Genomic DNA, 19,064 nt, shown 5'->3' with positions numbered 1-19,064 from the left:
ACAATAATAAATATTATTTCATTGGGGAATGGAAAAATTCCAAAATTGAGCTCTCATTTAACATTTTTTTTTAGCTCATTTACTGTACAACATCATCAGTATAAGTTTCTTCTTATTTTTTTATCTTTTACATATAAAAAAAAAGGTGGCTTTTTTATTAGATATATATTTCTTACCAACGTATTATTTAATGCTTTTCTTTTGAGCAATATAAAACAAACAGTAAAAAAAAAGAAAAAAAAGAGCAAATACATATATACGTATATATGATTATATACATACATATATACATTTACAAATATATATATATATATATATATAATAAGTAGTTTATTTTTTACAATTAATATATACGTAATGCATATATTTTAATAACATTAAGGAAAAAAAATATCCTTAAGCCAGTAAACTTGTCAAATTATTAAATGTTCCTAGATTAATTGTGTATCTTACATGCACTTTTTTTTATATTTACTTTTTATTAATAAATGCCCGAAAGGAACATATAAATAATACATAATATATATATATTATGTATACTTGCGTGTAAACGCTTAAATATATATGTATTTTTATTTACCAATACGTGCTACTTATATAGTTGTTGTTTTTTTTTTTTTTTTATGAATAATGCCGAAATAATTATTTGATAATGTGAAAATTAGGAAATAAATATCTATTTTGAATTTTACTTTTTAAAAATTTTATATTAATTTATATTTCCTTTAGAAGAGCATATTTAGCTTGTATGTATATATATATATATATATATATATATATATATAGATGTATGTATGAATATGTACCTATAAATATATATGTATAATTATGTATGTATAGATATGTACTTTTAAATATGTACGTATAAATATGTACGTTTAAATATATATGTATATATATTTAATTATCTATTTCTTTGTATCATATATGTATTTGTAATATATATATTTATTTTTAAAAAAAATTTTGTGGCAAAAAGTATAATAATAGGCAAGATGCAGAGAGGTCGGGGCATATTCAATTTTGCAATAATTTTATTGCATATTTTTTTCGTACATTTGACGTTAGCCGATTTACCTATTCATGTGGAAATAAAAGATTTGATTGGAAAGTGGAAAATATATAAGACGAACACGTCCCCCACAATAACTACTTGTGGATCTACTCAACCCAATAGCAATTTATATAATATAAACATAAAAGATTATAAGAAGTATTTAATTGATAATCATTATCAATTTGCATCTGAAATGTATGTAATATTATCCGACGATTTTGTACGATATGGCGATTACTATGATACGAAAGAGAATGAACATAGAAAAAATTGGAATGTATTAGCAGTATATGATGAACATAAAAGAGTCATAGGTACATGGACTACTATATGTGATGAAGGATTTGAAATAAGATTAGGAAAAGAAACATATACAGCTATAATGCATTATGATCCTTCTGGATATTGTAGTGAGCTTAGAGATGATGATAAAACGGATGCTAATGGGGAAACTGACTGTTATAATACTAATTTTAATAAAATAAGATATGGATGGCTAGATGTATTGAACCCAAACAATGAACGTGTATATGGTTGCTTCTATGCTGAAAGATATCGTCCACATACTGACAGTGTAAATGAAGAGGGAGGACAGAACAGTAGCAACGACAACTCCACAGTTGTAACAACAAATAAGGTACAACTGAGCCCCAGTTTTACCAGTGGAGTTAGTATTCACGCAGTACTGAATGCTCATAATGCACAATATACCACCAGCTCTGCAAATTTGGTACCCCCTACTTTTACAAAAAGAAAGCATACCACATATAATGTGAACAGTGAGTTATATTGGCATAAGTTGAAACATTCCGCAAAAAAGAAACCACTATCAAAATTATTTAATTTTAATGAGCAACAGAAATATGCTTGTCCATGTAATGCAGATGAGCAAGTACAAGATGTAGTAAATAGTGGAAGTTCTAATAATCCAGTTTCCCCTAACTTTTTACAAGTAGGAAATAAGTCAGATATAAATTTGAATAATAAATCTAATGATAATGATGAAGGAACAAATGAATTAGATTTAGAAAATTATGAAGACGTAGAAAAATCTCCTCATAGAGAGTTAGAAATAGATGAACTGCCAAAAAATTTTACATGGGGTGATCCTTTTAATAACAATACAAGAGAGTATGAAGTCATAAATCAATTACAATGTGGATCTTGTTATATTGCATCTGAAATGTATGTATTTAAAAGAAGAATTGAAATAGGCCTTACAAAAAATGTAGACAAGAAATATTTAAACGACTTTGACGATGTTTTGTCAATGCAAACTGTATTGTCATGTTCATTTTATGATCAAGGATGTAATGGTGGATATCCATTCTTAGTAGCTAAGTTAGCAAAATTGCAAGGAATACCATTAAACAAAGTTTTCCCATACACAGGAAAGAATGAAATGTGCCCTTATAATGTGGTTAAAGATGTACTAGGACTCTACAATGGTAATAAACATGGTAATGAAACTGCTGAATCCACTGGTAACATAAAAATGACTAACAAGTTAAGGGAGATAAAATCAATATTTAATGAGAATGGTGAATATGATATGCATGAACGTTTCGATTATTTATCAAGTGCAGATCCAGAAAAATGGTATATAAAGGATTATAATTACATTGGTGGATGTTATGGATGTAATCAATGTAATGGTGAAAAAATTATGATGAATGAAATATATAAGAATGGTCCAATTGTAGCATCATTTGAAGCATCTCCCGATTTTTACGACTATGCAGATGGAGTATATTATGTAAAAGATTTCCCTCATGCCAAAAGATGTACAATCAATTTCAGCAATGATAGAAATAGTGGTAATAATAAGAATAATAATGTGGTATATAATATAACAGGATGGGAAAAGGTTAACCATGCTATAGTTATCGTTGGATGGGGGGAGGAAGAAATTAATGGAAAACTTTACAAATTTTGGATTGGTCGAAATAGTTGGGGTAGGAATTGGGGAAAAGATGGATACTTTAAAATTATTAGAGGTGTTAATTTCAGTGGTATTGAGAGTCAGTCCCTATTTATTGAACCTGATTTTACACGAGGTGCCGGTAAAATCCTTTTGGAAAAGTTGAAGAATGCCTAGTGAGTCTTTTTTTTTTTTTTTTTTTTTTTGTTATTTTATCCCATATATTGAGATACGCAATGTTCGTATACTGCTATTCCGCCATTCTGCATTTCCTGTTGTCCCCTTTTTTTTTTCGTCATTTTAGCACTTGAGTGTGTGTGTGTGTGTGTTGAGATAAACGTATATATATGCATATATATATTTGTTTGCCATTATACGTGTTTACATATGGAAGTTGGACGTTCCATTTGCAAAACCGTTTTTTTTGTCGTACATGTTGTCAAATTATGCGTGTGCAATGTGTGTGTAACCCATTGGGCATATATATATATATATATATAAGCATTTATATAGATATATAAACATATATATAGATATATAAACATATATATATACCTTTATTTACATTATATATATATATATATGCTATTTGACGTTTGTGCCTTTTTAATAATTCTACTTGATGAAATTTTTAAAAAGTACTTCAACTTTTAATTATATTTGTGTTTGTATATTACGTAAATGATATTATAAACAGCTAAACATGATTAATATTAGAAAAAAAAGGTAAAGTCCACATAAACATTGGCAGAAAAAACAAAAAAACAAATATGAAAAATTATTACCATGCATAATATGAAAAAGTAAAAAATGAATGAACTTAAAGAGACCGCGGCAAAAAAGTAGGTTTAATTTTTAAGTTCTTCAAAAATGAAAGTATTTGTATATATATATATATATATATATGTAGAAATGCTGTTATTTAACAAAAACCCTCGCATAAAATACGTTTAATATAGAACATTATTTTCCTGTTCAAATGGTGCATTTTATTCAAATTTTTCTTCTACTAATTTTTTAATAGTATATATAATGGAAAAAATATGATGCACTGATAAGTTATACATTTATATTTGTATATATGCGTCCCTTTTTTTTTAATACAGTATTGCTACTTTCATGTTGATGAATCATACGTTTCAAATTGTTTACATAGAAAAAGAAAAAAAAAGAAAATAATTAACACACAATTGGAAAAAAATATCCTATAGTAAGAGAATAAAGTAAAAAAATTCAAACACAGAATGAAATAAAATTTCCCAGAATAAATTCCACGTATACTTCATTAAAAAAGGTGGAAACATATAATAATTTGTACGGTACATGTGAGTATATATATAATTTTTTCAACAATTCTGTAAGCTTCTGTTAGAAATTAGCGCATATTTTTTGGTTTGTTTAAACTTGTACATATGAAGATGAGGCACTGAATTATGCTTAAAAGGCTCGCATAGTATATGAAAAAATTTGACAAAATAGAAAAAAAAAAAAAAAAAAAAAAGATGAGTTTTCTTATTATGTCTGAATTGGAGCAAAAAGGATGTTTTCACAAAATACGCGAGTATTAGAATTAACTTTTATTTTTTTTTTAATATCATTCATTTTGGCTTCTTTTGTGGTTTTTGCTATATGTGAGTTGAACTTCCAGAAGGAGTGTCGAACGTATGCTAGGCGATGATAACATAGATAACTAAAAGAAAGAGCTACAGAAAGGACCGGATTAAAGAAAATGATTACAATTAATTCGTTACATGAAGAAATAGTGTGTTTTTTTATTTTTTTTTTTTTTGCAATTCCTTTGTTCTCTCGTTTGTGGTAAGAGAGGAGACCAAATCGAGGGGGATCACGAGCAAGTACGTACATATGTTTAAGCGTGTGTAAACAAGTATATTATTTGTATAAGTGTGTATATACATACATACATACATACATACATACATACATACATACATACATACATACATACATACATACATACATACATACATACATACATACATACATACATACATACATACATACATACATACATACATACATACATACATACATACATACATACATACATACATACATACATACATACATACATACATACATACATACGTATATATGTACGTACATGCATATATATGGGTTATGTTCCCTTTTTTGTAGAGCCAACACGTGCAAACACGTACCGGATTATAAATACAAAACTGGTTTATGGAAATTTTTTGCCATGGTTAGTTTAAACTGTGCACATAAAACAGAGGATGAGGGCATGAAGCTAAAGCCTCGGTTCATTATAAACATTTTTCTTTTCAACATATTTTGCAGTAGGAGATGTAGACAAGTAGGATAAGAATAAAATTTTGTAAAGTTTATGAATTGCATATATTATGAGTTTTTTAGCATATGCATGATGCCGTTGCATGCCGGGTACTCTTTTAAAACGTCATTATGGATGTGAACGCACAGGTGTATGTGCGCGTGTGCGTATGTGCGTGTGGACGTATGTGCGTGTGTGCGTATGTGCGTATGTGCGTGTGTGCGTGTGTGCGTATGTGCGTATGTGCGTGTGTGCGTATGTGCGTATGTGCGTGTGTGCGTATGTGCGTATGTGCGTATGTGCGTGTGTGCGTGTGTGTGTATGTGCATATGTATGCATGTGTGCATTATATATATATGTATGCCTCTTCCCGCTACTACTTCCACTGTTGTGCTGAACACCGATCGCACCCCTTATTCGGCCTGCATTTTTTCCTTCCTGAAACTAGGTTCTAAAGGAGAGCAAAAAGATAAGGTACAAAATGGAAATTTTCGTCCTGGTACTAACTGGCGTGCTATGTTTTCTGACTAGGTTATTTTCAGTAATAAGGAATGAGCCAATGATACACGAGTATGACCCATATTTTAACTACAAGCTGACTAGTATATTGAAAGAAAAAGGCTTTTACAATTTTTGGAATTATTTTGATAAGAAATCATGGTTCCCGTTAGGAAGAACAACAGGTCAAACTTTATTTCCTGGTTTAATGATGACAAGTTTTTTAATATATAATATATGTCATATGCTTGGATTTATGGTTGATATGAGAAATATTTGTATATATATAGGTCCCATATTTAGTTTTTTTACTTGTATAATATCATATTTATTAACAAAGGAAATATATCCATTTACTGGTTCAGCATTATTAGCTTCTTTATTTGTATCTATTTCACCATCTCATATATCAAGAACAGTAGCTGGTTCATATGATAATGAATCTATATCTATATTTTTGTTATTGTTATGTATATATAATTGGATTAGATGTCTAAAAAAAGGAACGTTATTATCAGCCTTGGTATGTTCTGTTAGTACATACTATATGGCGTTATCATGGGGAGCTTATATATTTATTACTAACTCGATTAGTTTATTTATGTTAGTAATTATAATATTAAAAAAGTACACTCTAAAACATTGTATTCTTTATAATGTATATTATGTGTTAACAACTATACTGTGTCTTAACATACCTCGTATTAATTCTTCCGTTTTTGGTAGTATTGAACATTTAGCTACTCACGCTATGTATCTCTTATGTAGTTGTTTACTATTTTTTCGTTCTATAGCCGAGCATTTTAAATTACATGAAGAAAAATTCAAGAATATATTTGTTCAAGTGTGCTTTATTTTTTTTGCTTTAATTTTTAAATTTTTAATATTTACCGATAAATTATCATGGAATCATAGATCTAGGACACTATTAGATCCAACATATGCTTCTAAGCATAACCCTATAGTCGCATCTATATCTGAACACCAACCTACCACATGGTCTTCTTATTTTTTTGATGTGCATCTTATTTTATTATTTTTACCTTGTGGATTGTATGAATGTTTTAAAAAAGGAGCAAAAATTGAATCCTTTTTTTTAGGTATTTTTTTTATTATATGCTTATATTTTTCCGCCCTTATGGTTAGGCTCCTTTTGATATTTTCCCCCTTTGCCAGTATCCTCAGTGCTGTTGGTTTGTCCTCCTTAATCAGCCGCTGTGTGTTCTTCATCCGAGTCCCGAAGGACACCTACCTCTCCTCGGTCTTAGTGTCCGAGGGGGGGGGAAGCAGTAGGAGCGGGAGTAGTTATAGAAGCAAAAGTAGCTACATCAATGGGAGTGGTGGTGATAATGGCAGCAAAATTAGATGCAGTAGCAGAGGAAGCAGTGTGGATCCTTGCGAAGGGGTAAGCACGATGCGAAACGCATATTCAGAGTGGCGCATAGAAAGTCTAAAATGGGAAGAAGGAAACGAGCGCAATTTGTTAAGAGATGAAGAAAGAATAAGTGGAGAGATGAAAGAAATATGTTCGAATAAAAAGGATATTCCAAGTGATAAATTTTTAAAAAATAGTAGCACGTTTGGAGATGTAAAAATAAGAAAATTGGTTTTTAATAGGGCAGAACAGAATACCGTATCGATGTTAACAAGTATATGCATATTAATCTTATTGATTTATTTTGTTATTCTTACAATTCTGCATTCAACTTGGTGTTCATCTATAGCATATTCTGAATCTCATATAACTTTTTATAGTCGAAATAAAAATGGAGATAGGTATATTAATGATGATATAAGACAGATGTATGAATGGATTAACAAAAATACAGAAAAGGATTCCAAAATTGTTGCATGGTGGGATTATGGCTATCAGTTAAATGTCATGAGTGATAGAATTACATATGTTGATAACAATACATGGAATTATACACATATAGCAACAGTTGGTTTAATATTAAGTACTAATGAAAAGCAGGCATATGAATATTTAAAAAAATTAAATGCTGACTATGTTTTAATTTCTTATGGAGGCTATTCGAAAAATTCTTCAGATGATCTAAACAAATTTTTATGGATGTTAAAAATTACAAATAAAAAATATTTTTTTATTAATCCTTTATTATATTACTATCACGATGAATATCATCCCTTAGGAAAAAATGCAACTACATGTATGACAAATAGTGTTCTTTATAAATTGTCTTATTACAACATGACAAATCAATATGTCAAGGGGTATGACTATATTAGAAAAATAGAAGTTCCAGAAATTAAAAACTTGAACTACTTTGAGGAGGTGTTTACATCCGATGTGTGGGGGTTCCGCCTGTACAAGGTTAGAGAATTTGTCTGAGGTATCCCAAAATGCGAACCCCCGGACCTATGTGCGCGTATGCTTGTTTCGTTGTTTTTTGCTATGCTATTCCTCTCTTGTGGACACTACTCATCGTTTTTCTACGCATTTCGATCCTATTATTTACCTTTTTATGTCTTTCTTTGCTTCCTTTATTTTTTTTTTTTTTTGTAACTCCGTTGGATATTCATCTCTCTGTGTCTCCTCTAGCTCGCCCTGTTTGTTTACACACATATATATGTACGTGCATACACACATATATATGTACGTGCATACACACATATATATGTACGTGCATACACACATATATATGTACGTGCATACACACATATATATGTACGTGCATACACACATATATATGTACGTGCATACACACATATATATGTACGTGCATACACACATATATATGCACGTGCATACACACATATATATGTACGTACATACATACATACGTACATATATTTGAGAATTTTACTTTTATATTCGGGTATGTACCTATTTACTCGTTATGTGCATTTATTTTTATATTTCCCTATATATTCATAAACCTATTTTGTTACTTTGGTATTTCTTTTATATTATGCCCCCTCCCTCCATTGGGGAAAAACCCCTTTTTAACTTTGGGGGAATAACGAAAGCAGGATATCCCAGGGGAGGAGGTGTAACCACCTTTTGTTCCCCTTACATTTTTGAAAAAATGGGAAAAACTTAAAACTTCATTGTTGAAATATATAAACTGCATTTTTATTTACACAATATGGTTATATAAATAGAAGTAGTTACTTCTTTGTTTTTAATTTTTGTCTTATCTTTCGTCTTTTTTCCATCCCTTCTTTTTTTTTTTTATTTTTTTTAAATCTTTACAACAAATATTTTTAAATTGAATAAAAAATAAAATTTTAATTTATAAATAAGATTCATTAAAAAAAAAAAAAAAAAAAAAAAAAAAAAAAAAAAAAATTACGACGTAATTATGTGTATATATATATGTATATATATTTATGCGTTTAAATGTAACATGTCACTTATAACAAGCAGCGTTTAGCATGCTATGAAACGAAGAGTTCATAAATACAAATATATTTAAAAAGGAATAAAATTAATTTAAAATTTCAATGATTACAACTGATATATTATGATAAAAATGAGAAAATTTTTTATCATGAATGAACAGTGAACAATATACGATGAACGATGAACGATGAACGATGAAGAATAATAAGACAAAAACGATAATGCGAAAAAAGAAAAACAACAAAAAAAAAATAAAAACACTGATTGCAGCGATTGCGCAATACATACACTTACGCACATTTAGACCTGTGCACTTATATACACGTACATGTACACTTATGTATGCTTATACTTTTGCATATATATATACATATATACACATCAAGTAACCAACGTTAACATGCCCGGTATATTCTTTTCACCATTATAAATCCTTTTTTGTAACGTAATAATTTTGCAAGAACATACGCACATAGCTGATGGGGTTAGGAATATGTTCCCACATTTGACAACATAACAGTACTGCTAAAAATTATGGAAAAAATAGGGAGAAGCACAGTATTTTGCATACTTTATGTACAATCCTAATTTCTTTTTCTGGTTTTTCTGATTATTATCACTTCCCTGATTATTCTCATTTTTCGGACTTTCTGACTTTCTGACTTTCTGACTTTCGGATTTTTTTTTTTTTTTTTTATAAAATTTTGAGCAGGTAAACACGTATATACTATTCCTCATCTATTCACACACCCATATACCTACACAGCGGTAAAACATTTTCGAAGGGGTACTTTCAATGGTAGCCATTCCTTAAGGTCTCACTAGAGTTAAAAATCTTAAGAAGTTTTTCATCCTTCTGTTTATGCGCCCTGGTCTTGTATACGCAGCTTCATCCTGTTTATGCAGTTTCGTCCGGTGTGCATATGCTCACACTTAGGACTTGCCAGCCTGCTCATTCTTGAGCTTGTCTATTTTCTCTTCATCAGGGAGTAGCGGGACGAGTGTTAAGGAGAGGAGCAGAAATAAGCCACATATTAATATGTACACACTAAGACTGTCAAAATTGTAACTGTCGATATTCATTAGATACGTTAAAAAGGAAGAGGTACCCTTTTTTGTTAGAGAACCCAAATTTTTTACACTGAGAATAGTAGCAAAAACACTAGCTTCTAACCCAGGTTGACATATATTAGCTGTTAAAATAAAAAGAGGTAAAAGCTGTATCTCTGTAATTGCTTCAATTAGGAAACCTCCACTTAAAACAAATAGTTCGTCCGATATACCAAAATATTTATTTATCTTTTCTGTTAATATGATTGGCGATATATATATTGGAAAAGATACTAAGGTTGTAATAATTAAAGATTTTTTAAGTCCATGATTTTTTAAAAATACACGATATACTATTATACCTATTAATGATGCAATACCGTAAGTTAATCTTAGGGTTCCCATAAAAGTAGGTCTAAAACCTAGTTTATTTGTACAGAAAAAAAAAAAGCATCATCATAATCAGGTCCAGACATATATACGAAAATATATAGAAAAGGACCTAAAAATACAGGTGTGTTAATAAATTTCACTAAATCAGTTAACTGTTTTACAATATTTTTATTTGTAGCATATTGCTTTTCCTTTAAGAATAAACATGATACAGATATAATTAATGGAAATATGGAAGTGGTCATAAAGATATATTCTCTAGACATCTTTTCTAGAAAGTACCCTGAAAAATATGCAACGGATAAACTACCTATAGCCTTTGCAGCAATAAACTCAGTTACCTTATTTGTCCCCTGGCTATATGTTTTTCCAATAGAACTTTCCACTACTAATGCTTCTGCTACTGTTGTACAGAATGATGCACATAAGGAGATAAAAAATAAAATTAAAGTTGCTTGTACCACTGTCAAATTTAGAAATGCTAATGCTAAAAAGTTAAATGACTGAAATAGACTAAATACAAATAAGTATGGTTTTCTTCTCATACCAAATATTGAAAAAGAATCTGTTATTAATGCAATACCAGGTTTTAATATAAAAGGAATATATGGATACATCAATATTAACGATACTTGATAAGGTGTTAACCTAAAATAGTCTTTAAATAAATAATATACTGCTAACGATGCTAAATGAGTTAGTCCATCGGATAAACCTACCAAATATACTACTATCTGAGTAAAATCCAAATGACCTTTTACCTTCCCATTTATTAAGGGCAACTCTTCACCATTTTGCTTCGTTCTGTCTACAATTGGGTCTATCGTTAGATACGGGTTGTTCGACTTTTCAATCATTATTACGCCCAGCGGTGTTTAGTGGTGGTACTGAATTCCCTTCACCTGCTACTAAAAACTTGTTCGAAAGCATTGCATTTGTTACAAATATAACGAATGTTAAAATGTTAATGAGAATAAGTGAATGTAGACTGAATGTCAACTTGCACTTTCATGTATAATAGACTGCACCACATAAGCAGCGCGAAATGCATTTTTTTTTTTTTTTTTTTTTTTAATTTCTGTCCACTGAACACATTTCTGTTACACATGCGTCCTCACGATGCTATACTTGGTCATTTGGTATGTAGAAAATACGCTTTCATTTTTCACTACATTATTTCTTTAAGCACATGTTGCAGTCATTTAATGAAGAGTTGGAAAGGAAGCGCAAAGGAAGAGAAGCAAAGGAAGAGAAGAAAAAGAAGAGAAGCATAAGAAAAGAAACAAAGGACGAGAAGCAAAAGAAGAGAAACAAAGGACGAGAAGCAAAGGAAGAGAAGAAAAAGAAGAGAAGCATAAGAAAAGAAGCAAAGGACGAGAAGCAAAAAGAGCGCAGTAAAAGCGCAATTTTTATTTTATTTTGTTATCCATGCGCTTTTCCTTATTTCTCTTTATTTTGTCTAGTTTTTCTTTTAATGATGTACCTATTTCCTAGACACTTTCTCAAGTCGTTGCCTTGAAGAAACTCTCTCTTAAGTTTCTGTGCTCACCTCGAAAGGTTGGCGGTTTGTTTCTCTACCCTTAGTGCGAATGATACTTCGAAAGTTATTCTTCTATCGATGCTGCTATAGATGCCGCTACTGACGATGCTGATGTTACTCCTAAAGGTACTAGTACTACCACTAATACTTGTAACAATTGTAACGCTGGTAATGCTGCTGATATTGGTACTGGTATCACCTCTATGGGCGTTTCCTACTTAACTGTCATATGCGCTGCTGTCTTTGGCGTTTTCCTCTTAGCAAAAAAAAGTAGCTTTGGGGGATAATTATACACACAAAAAACAAAAAAACAAAAAATATATATATATATAATATAACGTAAATGGACAAAAGAAAGTAAATGGACAAAAGAAAGCAAATGGACAAAAGAAAGTAAATGGACAAAAGAAAGCAAATGGACAAAAGAAAGCAAATGGACAAAAGAAAGCAAATGGACAAAAGAAAGCAAATGGACAAAAGAAAGCAAATGGACAAAAGAAAGCAAATGGACAAAAGAAAGCAAATGGACAAAAGAAAGCAAATGGACAAAAGAAAGCAAACTGATAAAATAATAATATAACTGGTATGATAAATAAAAAACAAATGAGACAACTGCTGGTAGAATCTACAAAATAAAATTAAAACTTGCGTACAACTATGCACTGGTATATAATAGTAGTGTATTAGTAAAAGGATTAAATTCTATGAGTTCCAAAAAAAAAAAAAAAAAAAGATAAACGAAATAATAAAACGAAATAATAAAACGAAATAATAAAACGAACTAATAAAACGAACTAATAAAACGAAATAATTAAATGAAAAAATAAAACGAAATAATTAAATGATGAAAAAGTAATAAAATAAAATAATGAAAAAATAAAATAATAATTAAATAAATAATGATAAAAGAAAAATGATAAAATAACGATAAATCAAAATAACGATAAATCAAAATAACGATAAATCAAAATAACGATAAATCAAAATAATGATAAATCAAAATAGCGATAAATCAAAATAGTGATAAATCAAAATAGCGATAAATCAAAATAGTGATAAATCAAAATAGCGATAAATCAAAATAGTGATAAATCAAAATAGCGATAAATCAAAATAATAATTTCCCCATTTAACTAATAAAAAAAAAGGCGGAAAACAAAACAATTTTTTTTTTTTCCTTCTGTTTTTTTTTTGTTCGATTTTGAAAAAAAAAAAGACTCTTCATGAAATGAATGTAAAAGTTGTTCTACTAACGAAACTTTTAAAAAATAAACTCATATATAAAAATATACGAGTATACATGAACAGACGCATACATAAATACTACACCATATAAACTAGTACACATATACACAGGTACAGATATACATAGATACAAATACACACAGGTACAAATATACACAGGTACAAATATACACAGGTGCAAATATACACAGGTACAAATATACACAGGTACAAATATACACAGGTACAAATATACACAGGTGCAAATATACACAGGTACAAATATACACAGGTACAAATATACACAGGTGCAAATATACACAGGTACAAATATAAACATGTACACTTAATACACGAATAAACGCAGCACTTATATTTATTTAACTTGTAAAAAAAAAAAAAAAAAAAAAAAACTACATTTCGAGGAAAACCTTAGATGCCATCCTCCTGAACAGTTATACGTTTTTCCTTCCTCTTAGGATGGAATCATGTATGTACATTAGGAGTAATAATATATAGCGTTCATTATTTTTTCGTTTTGTTTAACAAGTTACTTTAAAAATTTTAAATAATTTTATTCTACTTGGAAGAGGAAATTTTTTAATTTTCCTAATATGTTTCACCATTAAATAGTATGACTCTGGCAAGGTAAGCAGTGTATGTATGTGTACAAGTTTGAATAATCGTGCTTGCTTATGTAAATATAAATACATAAGTAAATATATAAATAGATAAACATATAAACTTATAAATGTATTTATATATATATATACATATATATATATATGTTCACAGTACACATACGTACATTCATAACTTGCAATGTGCCATGTATATTACAGGTGCAGGACGTATATATACAAACATTTAAAAATTCGCTATCTCTTGATAAAAATGTACGCATATAGTATACATGCATAAATGGTTATAAACGTATATTAATATATATATATACAAACATATTAGTACATACATGTTTATACGTTTACGTTATTACACTTACATTTGTACATTTACTTTACGCATGTATAACAATCGGGATACATTTTTTTCCCTTTCTGTTTACACGTTTACATGTGCTCAGTTAAACCTGCAGGAAAATAAATAAAACAAAATAAAATATAGCAAAAATACAATAAAGCAAAAATGGAGTAAAGAAAAAATAAAAAAAAGGAAAAATAAAGCCAATATGATATGTGGAAAGTTCACATATATAATTTCTCAAACCGTATAAATTTTTAAATTTAATTTATAAATTTTATTATTTATTATTTTTTTTTCCATAAAGAACGATTGGAAACAAAAAAAAAGAAAAAATATATATAATTTTATGCCAAAAAATTACGAGGTTACTCCAAAATGTTGTATTATCTCATCTTGTGATATATATTTACCAGTTTTTGCATATTTGTGTAGCTATACACACACGTATTTACAAAATTGTACCCTTGGTCTTCCTTTTCATCCTTTGCATTTCACCTTTTCCGTTGTTATACTGCTTCCCCGCATTTTCAATTTTGGCATTATCATCGTGCAATTTAGTGAATAGCTGTAGTAGTAAGGTCAAAAAATATACTCCTGTTGATGTGTTTTAGCTGTTCCATTGATATATATTTTAGCTACAGCCGCTGTGAAGGTAACATATCGTTACTACAACCTTTTAAATAATGCTACACTAAGGGAGGTACTCCAAATGCTTATATAAATGAACGTATATAACAATAGGTATATTTTAAAGCAGCAAAATAATTCTACTAAAGAGCAAGTAGAGGGAGGGAACTATAATAAGGTGTTCTGAGAAAGCACCTTCGGAAAGAACAAGTTTAAAGTGTAAGAAGTGATCACTGTATGCAGTTATATATACTTGGCCTTATCTGAGTATACATGTGCACGAATCAAAGTACGTAAGGACGTAAGTATGCAAGTATATATATACGTATGCACGCGTGTATGTTAGTATATATGCACGCGTGTACGTTAGTATTTATGCACGCGTGTACGTTAGTATATATGAACGCGTAATTATTTATTGTGTGCTCATGTACCGATAAGCAGTGCGAACTGCGCATGAGGAAGAAGCATATGTAAAAATAGCGCAGCATGAATGAAATAAAGGTATCATATTTAAATTATCCTATTTATGGAATTGGATCCAATGAAAATTATGTAGTCACATCAGGAGGGGGTGGGGGGAAAAGTTATGGTATTGAAGATTTACTAGATATTAATACATTTAATGAAAAGGAAAAGAAGTTACAAGTTCTTTGGTCAACAACAGAACAAAGAGGTGTAGTAGATTCTATCATATATGTAGAGAAACATAATATATGGTTAGGGTCAGTAAGAAATGAATGTGTAATATTTCAAATAAATGAAGAAACAGGACCAAATATATTATTAACTTTTGTAACTGATTTTAGTGAAAAAAATTCAAGACAAGTTGTGGTTAAATTTTCATCAAATGATGATTTAATAATAACAGGAGGAGAGGATAAAACATTACGTTTATGGAAATTGAAATTAACTAATGATAATAAATATGTACATGTTCATAATAATTTATATTTAGATATTACCAAAGCTGTTGAACATTTAGGAGATTTTACAGGACATGATGATAGTATTAAAGATTGTGATATCACATTAGATGAACGGATTATAATATCATGTTCATCTGATAACTCATTAAAATTATGGGATACACACAGTTTAATTAATTTACATACCGAACAAATGAAAAATCCACAAAATTCAAATGATAAATTAAATTTTCGTTGTTGTAAATTTTTAAAAAATATAGATATAAAAAAAGAATATTCTTATACCTTATTAACTACAGCTTATACAACTAGAGGTAATAGTTATTTAATAATATGGGCTATATATTATAATGATAAAAAAGAAAAATTTACGTGTACAAAACAGAAATTTATCTGGTTAGATAATAGACCATGTTGTAATATAGCTATAAGTACAAATGAAAAATATTTAGCTTTAGGTTTTAGTACTGGAGCACTTAAAATTTATAATTCTAAATTTTCTCTTTTAGCTCATTATAAAAAACATGAATTACCAATTACTGCTATGTGTTTTATTAAAAATGATGGTTATTTACTATCTGCTGGAGCAGATTACAGTATTAGCTGTCTCAATATTAATTCCTTTACTTTTCGTTATTTAAGAAAAATTTGGAAATATCTTATCATTCTCCTTATTGTACTTGTAATATCTATTATTTTGCTTGACTGCTTCAATGTTGGTTACGATTTGCGCATAAACAGTTTAGTTCGTGATAGGACCAACGAGAATAAAATTAAAGTTGTCCATGGGAAAAAGGGAAAGACCTCCGATGAGCTGTGATTGTAACGGAAAAGCGAGAGAGTAACAAAAAAATAAATACACCCAAGTGGTAAGAAATAATGGCTATTCACTTGATGTTCAAACATAGCAAGGGGCATACTCATACTCACAGAGATTCATCTTCAGCAATGGGATTTGCATGTATGGTCACTGACTCAATTATAATATCCTTTATTGGTTTGTTTTTCTCCCCTACCGGTTCTAACAAAAATGAATAAAAGCATGATACAGCATGGAGCAGCATAGAATAACATAACGTAACAACATTTATGAATTGGCAGGATCTAAATTGTAATGCATTTTTTGTCATCCTTTACATTTTTAATTTATCGTTTTTGTCAAAATTTACTTATGAAGTTGTACCATTTTCAAGAACGGATAGAACATCCATGCCATCGATTACTCTGCAAATTTATTTATTTTTTTTTTTATTTTAATAAAGGTAAAATGCATTTTTAAATAGATTTATTCTTGCAAGAGGACTTTTACGTGTTGTGTTTACTATGCTATGCTTATGTGTGTGTGAGTATGTGTGTACACATGTATGTATATGTATGTGCGTGCATATGCCGCGTATATATATATGCACGGATGCACATCCATTCGGATAAGAACGCACTTGTGCGTGTATATTCGCGTTTACTCCCCCATTTTTGAGGCCTCATTGTGGAAGTAAACATATATAAGCATTCTAACAACATGCACAGATATTTTTCTTTTTATTTATCATCGTTTTACATTACGATAAAAAGTTTATTGTAGGTTTATTAAAAATGAGCTTATCGTTGTTTCGTTTTATGTGTTACGCTTTACATGTTACGCTATACAATGTTTCATATTACATCTTTATATTTATCCTTATTTATGCATATATTTTTTTCTTTTTTCGTTACCTTCCAAAAACAGCATAGATCCCATTAAGATGTGGTTGTCTAGAATACGTTATAAAAAACTGGGATCCATTCGTATTTGGTTTTCCCCTATTTGCCATGGATACCATTCCTCTTTTGTCGTGCTGCGCATATATGCATTTTTGTATATAAGCACATATGTATGTATGTAATTATAGCAATTATATATATATACACAGGTACATATATGCATAAAAAGTAGCATCTATTAAGAAACATCATCATTCAGCTTTATTCATCTCAGTCGTAAAGCATTCTATAAAACGTACATATATATACATATATACATATATACATATATATATATATATATATATATATATATATATATATATATATATATATATATATATATATATATATGCATACGTACGTACAACTAATTTTCACTGTTGTTTCATTTCTGTTAAACCTTTAAAGTTGAATCAAATTCGTCGTCAAAATATTTGCCGTAAATGCTCTCTCCACCTTTTCCCGTATTTGTTGGATCCCCCCCCTGTATGGCAAAACCTTTGATATTTCTGTGAACGAAGAAAAGAAAAAACAGAGCGTAATACTTGAGCGTAACGTTTGTAAGTTTTACGTCCATAGATATATATATGCATATGTACGTATATACGTATGTACTCGTATGTACATACTATAACCTGTGAAACTTTGTGTTGTCGTAATACCCCGAGGCGCATAAGGCTAAAAAGTTCTAAAGGAGAAATTACCAAAACGGCTCAGTACATTTTCGCATACATTTCAACGTATAAAGCATAACACACGTAAAATACTAATTTTGTAATTTCTGCGTAGGTTGTTTACTCTTTTGTTTACGCTTTTGTATATGCCTTTGTTTACGCCTTTGTTTATGCTTTTGTGTGTATTTTTATTTTTTACTTCTATTTTTATTTTATTTTTTTCGCGTACTTTGCATGTTTTGGGGACTTCGTAGCAAAACAGTTCCATTTTTATATCACCATAATTCGTATGTAAACTTAAAGACATTTTTGAAGAAAAATAAAAATGGTTTCGAGGGCAAGTTCAACTTAGTCCATTTCAAAAGAGTTCAAATCATTTCGATTTAATTCAACTTAAATCAATTTAGTTTGATTCAGGTTAATTTAGTTTTATTCAGTTCAATTTAATTTATTTTATTTTATTCTTTTTTTATTTTAGTTTAATTTAAATTTTTTTTTTTTTTTTTTTTTTTACAGCTGCATTTGTAATTCAGTGAGTTTTCATTCTTTTTGCTTAGTACTTTCTGATTTACCAATTTTTCAATTTATTCATCTGTAAAATCTATAAATCATTTCATCAACTCGTCTTTTCACGCATTGATCATTTTCCAGTATGCTTTATTAGCTTGTCACAAAAATATTCCCTCATATCCTTCTGAATTTTCTCCCGTGAGTTCTTATTTTTTGCAAATTTGCATTATTTGAAA

The 19,064-nt window shown here is 29.4% G+C and overlaps 6 protein-coding genes across 6 annotated transcripts; 4 read left to right on the top strand and 2 right to left on the bottom strand.

The window, feature by feature from the left end:
* Positions 1-995: 995 nt before the first annotated feature.
* MKS88_002767 (dipeptidyl aminopeptidase 1) lies at positions 996-3,155 on the top strand (the record flags this gene model as incomplete). Its single annotated transcript, XM_067215806.1, has 1 exon — positions 996-3,155. One exon carries the CDS (start codon positions 996-998, stop codon positions 3,153-3,155), a length of 2,160 nt encoding a protein of 719 aa, XP_067073348.1.
* A 1,363-nt stretch (positions 3,156-4,518) lies between these two features.
* Positions 4,519-8,140, top strand: MKS88_002766 (dolichyl-diphosphooligosaccharide--protein glycosyltransferase subunit STT3; the record flags this gene model as incomplete). The annotated part of the gene is made up of 4 exons (XM_067215804.1): positions 4,519-4,640; positions 4,799-4,831; positions 5,136-5,313; positions 5,738-8,140. The coding sequence occupies 4 exons, from the start codon at positions 4,519-4,521 to the stop codon at positions 8,138-8,140; spliced, it is 2,736 nt and encodes a 911-aa protein (XP_067073347.1).
* Positions 8,141-10,087: 1,947 nt separating this feature from the next.
* Positions 10,088-11,454, bottom strand: MKS88_002765 (folate transporter 2; the record flags this gene model as incomplete). Its single annotated transcript, XM_067215803.1, has 2 exons — positions 10,088-10,626; positions 10,707-11,454. 2 exons carry the CDS (start codon positions 11,452-11,454, stop codon positions 10,088-10,090), a joined length of 1,287 nt encoding a protein of 428 aa, XP_067073346.1.
* A 332-nt stretch (positions 11,455-11,786) lies between these two features.
* MKS88_002764 (uncharacterized protein) lies at positions 11,787-12,701 on the top strand (the record flags this gene model as incomplete). Its single annotated transcript, XM_067215802.1, has 3 exons — positions 11,787-11,991; positions 12,228-12,361; positions 12,492-12,701. 3 exons carry the CDS (start codon positions 11,787-11,789, stop codon positions 12,699-12,701), a joined length of 549 nt encoding a protein of 182 aa, XP_067073345.1.
* A 2,760-nt stretch (positions 12,702-15,461) lies between these two features.
* Positions 15,462-16,721, top strand: MKS88_002763 (guanine nucleotide-exchange factor SEC12; the record flags this gene model as incomplete). Its single annotated transcript, XM_067215801.1, has 1 exon — positions 15,462-16,721. One exon carries the CDS (start codon positions 15,462-15,464, stop codon positions 16,719-16,721), a length of 1,260 nt encoding a protein of 419 aa, XP_067073344.1.
* A 106-nt stretch (positions 16,722-16,827) lies between these two features.
* Positions 16,828-18,625, bottom strand: MKS88_002762 (peptidyl-prolyl cis-trans isomerase; the record flags this gene model as incomplete). The annotated part of the gene is made up of 6 exons (XM_067215800.1): positions 16,828-16,922; positions 17,085-17,125; positions 17,615-17,736; positions 18,045-18,153; positions 18,280-18,332; positions 18,548-18,625. 6 exons carry the CDS (start codon positions 18,623-18,625, stop codon positions 16,828-16,830), a joined length of 498 nt encoding a protein of 165 aa, XP_067073343.1.
* Between the last annotated feature and the right edge of the window lie 439 nt (positions 18,626-19,064).

The sequence above is a fragment of the Plasmodium brasilianum genome, chromosome 9, assembly GCF_023973825.1.
Source record: "Plasmodium brasilianum strain Bolivian I chromosome 9, whole genome shotgun sequence".
NCBI classification, from domain to species: Eukaryota; Apicomplexa; class Aconoidasida; order Haemosporida; family Plasmodiidae; genus Plasmodium; species Plasmodium brasilianum.
The sequence above is the reverse complement of the archived record's forward strand: the minus strand, read 5'-3'. Positions and strand labels throughout refer to the sequence as shown.